This window comes from Austrofundulus limnaeus, unplaced genomic scaffold, assembly GCF_001266775.1.
Source record: "Austrofundulus limnaeus strain Quisiro unplaced genomic scaffold, Austrofundulus_limnaeus-1.0 Scaffold57, whole genome shotgun sequence".
NCBI lineage: Eukaryota > Metazoa > Chordata > Actinopteri > Cyprinodontiformes > Rivulidae > Austrofundulus > Austrofundulus limnaeus.
Window position 1 is genome coordinate 1,720,235 of NW_013952459.1, and position 10,620 is coordinate 1,730,854.

Here is a 10,620-nt window from a genome sequence, read left to right on the forward strand (position 1 = left end):
TTTTACAGTCTTTATTTTACAGTAAAAATATGTTTATCAAATAAAGTCTAATGTTACAACTAATCGGGGATTCCTTTAATATATTAATGTTATTAATAAACAAAATTACATTTGAGACAATACAATAAAACAATAAAACCAAGGGTCCATACAAACTTGTTTATTTCGCCATACAAGGTTGTTTGATTTTTGAAAAAATAATATTAAAGAACATGTCCATGCAAATGACAAAATGTGTAACAACACAACTGTTATAAAACTTGAATTTTTATACCAGATTTTTATTTCAACTTATACTCCTTTCTCTCACTTTGTCTGCCATTACAAGCAGAAAAAAATTATATATATATATATAAATCCAGTCAGCCCGCAATGAATCTTAGGATAGGGTGGGTTGAGAAGGATTCACCGAAACTGTCCCTCAAATTGAGGAACAAAATGGAAAAAGTGTGCCGCAATTGGAGGAGTCTGTGAATTTGGACAGATTTGGCATGGCACAGTGATGTAATCGGCTGACAAATTCAACCTTTGAAGGATGTAGCCCCTGAATTTGGACACAGCCTGTGTCTCTCAGTTGGCCTGAGAACGTTTGGAAGCCTATTGGAAAAGCTGGAACAAGTGGCTGTGGAAAGAAYTATCCGTGCTTTCCTGGTCAAGCTGCCGCCTTTGCAACCTGACTTTGGAACAAGCARCAGATAATGCATGGATGGATGAATAGATGGCAGTGCTGGCACAATTAACAAGAAACCACTCTATATGTTTTTGGTGTTTTTTTAACGAAAGCTAATATAGACACACAGACAACAAAGAGACTTTAGGAGATGGTATTGTTGCCAAACTGCTATCCTACTGGAGATTAATGGGCAACTTTATTCCAAGTACGAGTCCTCTCTGAGCTGCCTCACCTCTCTGYATGTTTGATTTATGGACACCCAGCAGCGCATGAGCTATAATTTGAAAGGGGTTTGTTTTTCCTCATGAAGATGGAATTTTAAATGTTGTGATGAATGAACCCTTACCATTTTTATTTATTAGTCTGCCTTTAGTATGTAGCATGTGCACGGGTTAGTGTACAGCRTGTGTCTGTGTGCATTTAATCTCTCTGGGCTCAGGCTTCTGTCTGTTCATGCACACATATCATTTTGCAAATATAGCTCTAATGTTAAATATGGACTTGCAAAAGTGCTGACACCAGCCATTTCAGTCTGACGTTAAAAATATATCACCCTTCCGTCTCCATGCTTTGCTAAATCCAATACCACATCTCACCCATTGAAATCTATTGTGAAAAATCAAAGAATGCGTCATGCTCTCCCTTACATTTTATTACACCGTCTCTGCATATAGATTTACATTAACCTCTAACCACAGCATGTGTGGCGGGGTGTTTGATCTGATGGTCATATATTGAATGAAGCATGTAGAAATGTGATACTCCTCGGTGAATTCACAGGACCACGGTTGGGGCTTAGGGAAGAAACAAAGGGCAAAGCAGACAAACAATGCTTGTTCAATGGTGTGTGACATTCGAAAGCTATAGAGCTCCAGATGCATCACTGTTACAAAGGCAATTATTTCTGCCTGGCTACACTGTACTGGGAATAGAAACTATTTCAGGTAGTCTGATGAAACTTCTTTATACCTTAAAGCCTTTATTAAAATGTTTACTATGCAGACATATTATTGACAAATCTAGATTTTACTTCTACATTTATTCAAAATTTTATTTTATTACGTTGCATTTCTTAAATCCATGAACAGCTTGCACACCCTATACATAAGTGGATTGTGTGTATTATACAGTATTTTAATATGGAAAGTGCAAGAGTTAATTTTATTCACGGAAATAAACTCCTCAACGTTTAGTAATATAACATTATATGGGTCATTGCTGTGTGTATTTGTGCTCTGCCTATTCTCATGCTCAGTAATTTATATTTCAAATAAATTATTATGAACTATTAAAACTATTTTCATCTATGCTAGTAAAGTTAGGTACTAAATCAGACAACATAAACATTTCTAAAATGTGTCATTCAGAGATTTTCTTTTCTTTTCCTCACAAAAAGTCTTTTTCTCTTATTTTTTTTTTCTTAGGGAGGTCTTATTGCTCTCCTCCTCCTGATTCTACTCTTCACCCTTGTCCTGTATACCCGCCACCGTTGGTGCAAGCGTCGCCGGATTCCTCAGAAGAGCGCCAGCACCGAGGCCACCCATGAGATTCACTATATCCCTTCAGTCCTGCTTGGTCCACAAGGCCGTGACAGCTACCGTGGCTCCCGAGGCACTCACCAACATGGCAGCTCTGTTATTGGAATGCCCATTCGCGAGACCCCCATTCTTGATGACTACGACTGTGATGAAGACGACGGAGGCGGGCACTCACTCAACTCCACACCCAATCAGCTCCATAATAGAATCAACGATGGGAAGGTCCTTGATGACTATGGCGTTAATGTTGGCATTGGAGGACACACAGAYATAATGTTCAAGGAAGATGATATTAAGCATAATTTCGAAAAGCAAGGTAAGTTTGACGTTTGAAAACGTTTCATGCAAATGCAAAGCATAGGCATAAAAAATGAAAATTGGAAGAACAAAATTATTTTGCGTGTGACCTAAATGTTAAATTTCAGGAAAGTCTTCAACRATGATATTTGTGCTGCTTTTGTGAGAATTCACCGCAAATGTTAAATCTTCTGATGGTTCAAGCTGGACCAAAATGTAACATGTTCTAATTTTAAGCCATATTTAAGTGAGGTTTGTTTTGTTTTTTAATACAAACTACTTTTTCCTTGGGAAACTGTGAGACTATAGCCACAAGATCACGTTTTTTTTTTGTCTACACACTGGAGCCTCTCAGTAAACATAAACCATGACTTTGCAAGTCAGGTAATTTAGTTGAAYGGAATATGTGAAGGTCAAGTGACAGGAGCTAAGTGATGGGGTGGCAGTCACATAGAACCTGAGTTGTATGAGTGGTGGCATGTTCACACGTCAAAGATACAAAAAAATGCAATATCTGGGAAAAATATCAAAATCTATACGTTTTTTTCTCCAAAAACATTAAAACAACGTAGACACATTTGTTGACATCATATTCTGTTGAACTCGTGGTGTTCYGCTGTCAAGATGGGCTTAAATAATTGAAGGGTGCTGACTGAGTCAGCGGATGCCCTCGTTATTCATCCCACATTGAATAATGCATAAAGCTTGTTGAAATGCCCCCTTGATCCAGTAGTAGTTATCACTTTACACAGCTACTGTATATTTATTCAAAATGTTTAAACCTGACTGTGTACATACCAAAAACTTTGCTGAAAGGCAGAGTATGAAATCAGACCAACACCAAACAAGTAGGATTCAAAAGGCTATAAAAAGGATATTTTTTTCTGCTACAAATTTTGTTTTGAGACAAAACAAAATAATAAAMAGGAATCTGTTGACTAACTGCTGTTTGATTTATGTTAGAATCTTGMAGCCAAGAAGTCATCGAAATTCACAGTAATTAGTTTCACCAACTTTTAACTGCAAGCTCGACTAATTTTACCATTTTTTTCCCCCAYGTTTTTGGAGCTTCTCTGAAATGCTGAAGCTACATAACAAATAATTAGGTTATAGCCTAGAAAGAGTCAAGCCTACCTGGGTGTAAACAAAAATAGTCCAGGTCAATTACCATTTGATCCTAACAAACTCTGTCTCCACATCAGGGATGATTAAAATTTCAGAATGAGTAATGAAGTTAATGTGAACAGCAGCTCGCTCAATTAGGGATGCTTAGACAGTCCTGCTGCTGTGTGATAGCACAGAAAATGAAGTGGAAACAAATGTTGTAGGCAACAAACGGAATGTTAGAGGGCTTGTAATGTAAAGTCATCCAGTTGCAGAAAGAGACATTACTGATGAGCCTCATTAATAAAATGTGTCTGGGCTTATTTTGTCTTAACAATGTAAAAACCAATTCTAAAAGAAATTCCATCATGAAGTATTTTTCCCCAAAACAACACATAAATGATATTGAAAATATATTTGGTGTTTATGCTTTCCCATCTTTATTCTGCACAGAGTGGATGCCTTTGAATACAGTGACGATAAACTCCTGCAACCTTTGCTAAAATGCTTAGCACTCCAAAATATTCCAAACAGTAGATATCCAATTACTTATCCTTACTGAAAGGAACTCCATTTTACTGCAATCTAACATTTCATTCAATGATTTTCAGACTATCGCTCTTGGGATAAAAGTTTTTTTTTTTTTTAACGCTGGGCATTTTAACCCGCGAGAACTGTCAGTTACATTTTTCTACAAGATTCCCAAAGCTCTGGGAATGCCACAGGCAGCACGGACAGTGTAAATCATCTATATATAAAAAATTTAATTCTTGGTCTGTGATGCACACTCATAGAACAGTTATCTATCACACCACGCAGCTGTAACCCATCAGGCATGCCTAACCTTGTCAGAATACGGTGCAAAACAGAACGGTGTATCGAAAGGGCAAATGTTTTTAGAAGGTCAAATCACGCTCACCGTGGGATGAAGTCATACAGAACAAACTCAGCTCTAAAATGCAGGCATAGATGCATAGCGCTCTTACATTTATGCTTGTTGAGTTTAGATGATTAGATGGTATTTTGGTGCACACCTACATGTCCATCTCTAATAATTTTGTTCTCCAATTGGTTATTTAAAGTTAATTATTAAATACCCTTATATGTTTCTGTTCTATCTGCTTTTCATTTTGATATAATCATTATGTGAATTGTGTAGAAAACATTTTTACAAATTGAAACCCTTTTTTTTTGCTTGCCATATTTTTACATTTCCAGGTACCTTTATCTGGTGTTAATAAAAGGCATATCGTAGCTTTCAGCACTAGTATGTTGTCAGCCAGAGCGCACTCATATTTTAGTTGAGCTACAAAAAATTCCTGAACATTCMAAATTGGTTTTCATATTTTTTGATGTGATGTGCTTCATTATCGCATAGTGCATTTGTTTGACTCACAAATGAGTTTTACCATCAGAAGCAGCAGGTCACGCTGTACATTACTCAGCTTCTTTTTCATGTCCTCACTCCATAATGAGAGATAGAAGGGTATTTGACAGAAGGTGACGGACAGCTAATGCTGCTGATGAATTGTTCTAGATGGTCAAGAACCTCGCCCTCTGAAAAGAAATGGCCCCCCTGCTGCAGACTATATATGCCTGTCAAGAAAACAGAGGGCAATGAGACTGTGTTGTGCTTCTTACTGCAGTCCTAAGAGCACATTTAATGTCTTTTTGTGGGCACATTTTTTTTTGCAGCCTTGCCGAACTATGAGTCTTGTTTATTGATTACTTTTAGCAATTGTTTTACACTTTTTATTTATTGTTTCCTTTTTCATCCCATTTTTTAGACAAAAACTGAACACCATAGTGGCTTATATCTGTTAGGTCTGACAAGTATTAGCTTGTATTTTTTGTAAACATATTGTGTTCTAGCACAGCATTAAACAAGACCACAGTGTGGTGAACTAAACCACATTCTGTCACTGATTGTGTTTAAAATAAGCTTAAAAACAACCATGCAATTAGGTATGGTCTAAATATTGCAACTGAATTATGCATAATGAAGACAAATAGTTTGGCTTTAAACATGTCAGTGACAAGTAACCTAATGCTAATTCCAGTGCAAATATGTGTAAGTTTACACAAATGTAAGTTATCAACATTTAATTATTATATTAACAAGAATCCGAATGAATTCACTATTAAGTTTTGCTCACAATGTATTTGCTGTTACAGGGCAACCCATTCATCACTGGCTAGGGCACATACTGTACAATTTGGGTGCAAATGACCTCAGCAATGAGTCATCACTTCATTAGTGGCCTGTCAGGCCTTTAGTGCCTGTCACACTCTGTCTCCCCCTCCCATTTCCCTTGTTTGTCTTCACTGTTACTATCTCCATTAGGGAACCAAACAGAAGCCTGGATTCATCAACAGATTGTGTGTCTTTTCCAGAGCAAATTAGAATATAGTGGATCCGTATAACTCAAAACACCCTCGCATATCGATATTTGCGCTACTAATTGTGCTGCCATTCAAACAGCATCTGGTGCAGTGTGCCCACATTTAAACAAGGTTTTACTTATGCAGTTTTTAAAAAAGTCTAAATTTCCATTAATACCTTTCAAGGCAAAAAGGGTCTGATTTTTATTTATTTATTTATTTATTTATTTATTTATTTATTGTGACCTTCCTGTTGCGTCAACGTTTACAGTCTCCTGATACTCGATGGTATTTGCTTCTGAAGAGAAAAGAAGTAGTCTACTGCATTGTTGCCTTAAAAAATGGGCATCTATGTGAAATAAATCCACGTTCATCCCTTTTTTGTGACAGACACTGTAACATCTACAAAAAAAATGTCAAAAAGGTGTGTGAAGACCGTTTGCAATTAGGATTTGCATCAAGAACTGAATTTTGTGGTGTTATTCTCCAAAAAAGAGCGCTTATACTTACTAAACGCTTGCACCAACATTTATTAGCAGTATTTGCTTTGTAAAATGGAGCAAATAATAAGGGAATATTAGAGCAAGAATAAAGTCGTGCAATCTTAGTAAGTTCATTTGAGTTTGTTGGGAAGTGTGCTACCTGATTATTGCAGCTAATAGTCATTTTAGCAGTCAAATACAGTCTAATGGCTGCATTTTTAAAATGCACATATTATGACTGTTGTGTGAAACATCACAATCAAGCTATTTTTATTTCAGGTTTTACAGGATTTCTGGTCGGTGTAGACATGTAAACAAATACACTACAGCTTCCATGTCATGTTTTCTATTTAAACAAAACTATATATATATATATATATATGTGTGTGTGTGTGTGTGTGTGTAGTTAATAGTCCCAGGTGGACCCCACGTTTTGTGCAGTTAAACTTGAAGTAAAGTGTTTTGGCAGTCAGTGAATACTGCCAACATCATCTGCTTGCATCACACATTCATGTGCACACAAACATGTACAGTATACACACACACACACAACTGCTTCAGAATTTAACATATGCTCCCAGCAACCTTTCCTCCTCACTTCTGCTTTTTATAATCATTCTTAACACAATATTTTGGAATTATTTAAGTAGTTCCACAATCAATAACACACTTCCTACTGCAACCACATGCAAACAAAATGTTATTATTTTTTGTTTGATGCTATTTTGATGTCCCATAATTTTATAAGAATTCAATCTAGTTGCAAAATTCTCAGTGTTTATGAATTTCTGGCTGAGGTTGTTTTTTTTTTTTTTTTGTGTGTGTGTGTGTGTGTGTGTGTGTTACTTTTTTTTTAGCAATAATAAATCAGAAACAACAATAAATTTAAAACAGAAATAACAAATGGACTTTTCACTCCTATATTCTGAATGACATTTGTCAGCAGCACAACAAAGTCAGGGATACTAGATAAAAGCCATTTTACACATTTCTGAGTCAATTTTTGAATGCAGTTTAGCCTACACACAGGTAATGTACACTCACAGGCCACTTTATTAGGTACACCTGTCCAACTGCTTAACACTTAACACTTAATTTCTAATCAGCCAATCACATGGCGGCAACTCAGTGCATTTAGGCATGTAGACATGGTCAAGACAATCTCCTGCAGTTCAAACCGAGCATCAGTATGGGGAAGAAAGGTGATTTGAGTGCCTTTGAACGTGGCATGGTTGTTGGTGCCAGAAGGGCTGGTCTGAGTATTTCAGAAACTGCTGATCTACTGGGATTTTCACCCACAACCATCTCTAGGGTTTACAGAGAATGGTCCGAAAAAGAAAAAACATCCAGTGAGCGGCAGTCCTGTGGGCGGAAATGCCTTGTTGATGCCAGAGGTCAGAGGAGAATGGGCAGACTGGTTCGAGCTGATAGAAAGGCAACAGTGACTCAAATAACCACCCGTTACAACCAAGGTAGGCAGAAGAGCATCTCTGAATGCACAGTACGTCGAACTTTGAGGCAGATGGGCTTCAGCAGCAGAAGACCACACCGGGTGCCACTCCTTTCAGCTAAGAACAGGAAACTGAGGCTACAATTTGCACAAGCTCATCGAAATTGGACAAGAGAAGATTGGAAAAACGTTGCCTGGTCTGATGAGTCTCGATTTCTGCTGCGACATTCGGATGGTAGGGTCAGAATTTGGCGTCAACAACATGAAAGCATGGATCCATCCTGCCTTGTATCAACGGTTCAGGCTGGTGGTGGTGGTGTCATGGTGTGGGGAATCTTTTCTTGGCACTCTTTGGGCCCCTTGGTTCCAATTGAGCATCGTTGCAACGCCACAGCCTACCTGAGTATTGTTGCTGACCATGTCCATCCCTTTATGACCACAATGTACCCAACATCTGATGGCTACTTTCAGCAGGATAATGCGCCATGTCATAAAGCTGGAATCATCTCAGACTGGTTTCTTGAACATGACAATGAGTTCACTGTACTCAAATGGCCTCCACAGTCACCAGATCTCAATCCAATAGAGCATCTTTGGGATGTGGTGGAAYGGGAGATTCGCATCATGGATGTGCAGCCGACAAATCTGCGGCAACTGTGTGATGCCATCATGTCAATATGGACCAAAATCTATGAGGAATGCTTCCAGCACCTTGTTGAATCTATGCCACRAAGAATTGAGGCAGTTCTAAAGGCAAAAGGGGGTCCAACCCGTTACTGGCGTGGTGTAAGTGGTCAGTGAGTGTATATCCCATGGCATTATGTTTAAAAAATAGGAAAAAAGTTACTGTTTGTTAAAACAACTCTGGTCATTTGCATAGAAAAAAAAAAGCTTCTGAAAAAATAAATAAATAAAAAATTGTAGCTTTTGTGACAAAAGCTGAAAGTTTACATGAAAGAAGAAAGGATTCTGGAAAGTAGTGAAGAATAGATCAATAGGCATCACAAATCTGTGATTGAATTTTAAACAATTTAGCGCTTCTGTGGTTTTTAACGCGGTAACCGAAACTGAACAATAATCACTCTTTCCAAATGCAGCTATTTCATGTGGTAGCAGAATTCAGACCTGGATTAAACTCTACTAAAACCTCAGATGTATTTATGAGAGGTCATATTATGCCATTATAAAATTCAAGACAACTGAATTGTTACAGGATATGAATTTTATAAATTGTAAAGCCTCTTTCATTCTTTTCATACCAGCCTATGACTAATCTTCAATTTCTGGCTTATTCAGAGAGAAAAGACTGTGGTTCTTCTCCCCAAGGCTTTAGTCAATATGTAGTTGTGGTAAAAAAAAGAAATACTGTATTGCCTGCAGCATTATAAATTCACTGGTGTGATAAAGGATCAGTGTTGTGATAAATTGGCACACCATCACAATTCTGTTTGTATAAGACAGTTTTTATTTGTTTCATCTGTGCTCTAACATCTGCCAGAAATGTATGTGGAAACAACAACTTCAGAATTTGTTTTATTATTTTTAAAATGTGTTTAACTTCAGTCTGTTCCATCCAGTTCCTGGTCAGAAACAGAAGCACCATGGATTTAACTCTTTAAAAAGCAACTTAGGGTTTTATTCCCATCACAACAACTGAGTGCTTGACTATAACAAGTGCCGAGCTGAGCTGGACTCAACCAAATATCAATCAAACTGATGAAGATAACATACATTGTCCTTGCCACGTTATTTTTTTAAATCAAAAAGTGTTAAAGCAAAACCTAAACCTAAGTTTGCACCACCCCTTTGAAACAAATGCCTGCAATGTTTAGCTGACACGGCATCAGTAGACACATCCATTTTTTTTAATCCTGGCCTATGGCAAGATCGGRGCTATAGATAGAACTTTGTTTGTGCTCCTCTGAAAACAGTGGAGACCTTAAACTATGCAAGCAGAGGCCAGAATCAAAATGTGTCTGCATGAAGATCGGACAGCATATGCATTTTTCAGTGGGCAGGAATGACAAAGCATGACACAGAGGATGTTCTAATATTGCAGACAAAACAGAAAGAGGGACAGAATGGGTGAGTTCCTTTCTGCATGTTATTTTCTTTCTTTTCTTTTTTTTATTTTTTGTCTTGTCGTGTTTTTATCTTGCCAAAAGTAAAAAAATAAAATAAAATAAAAATAAACGTCACTATGCACTTCTTTCAGTTTTGTTAAATCGACTCTTTGTAACCCCCTGCTAACTTCATTTCGTTTTTTATTTATTTATTCTTTTCTTGATTGTAACAGAAAAATCCTCACTTGCTCACTTCCAAGTCAAATACTGTACATCCATTGGCCTGGCCCTTCTGTTTGACACATCTGAACTTTCCTACGTCGACTCTGACACTGGATCAATTGCCATCTATAGAACTTTTGTCTTTTCTTTGTTGCTATCTGACCTTTCATGTACCTGTCACACTATCACATTGCAGTGGAGGCTTTCCCTGATATCTATTCTGGACTGCTGCTATTGAAACAATGACAAAGTTAATAAATCACAGAGGAAACAGGAACTGGGGTGAATTCTTTCCTAACAATTGATCTACCCGGCACTCATTTGCTGTTCAAGACTTGACGAAAAAGAAAAGACTAAAGATATACCTAAACAAAAATAAAATAAAATAGAATAAAATAAACAATATGCA

The 10,620-nt window shown here is 37.3% G+C and overlaps 1 protein-coding gene across 1 annotated transcript in view; it reads left to right on the top strand.

Moving 5' to 3' along the window:
* The window catches only part of astn2 (astrotactin 2), a 259,339-nt gene that overhangs the window by 72,069 nt on the left and 176,650 nt on the right, over window positions 1-10,620 (top strand). Inside the window, exon 3 of the mRNA XM_014009306.1 lies at window positions 2,098-2,527. Within this exon, the coding sequence (XP_013864760.1) occupies window positions 2,098-2,527 (430 nt within the window). The remainder of the gene's footprint in view (window positions 1-2,097; window positions 2,528-10,620) is intronic.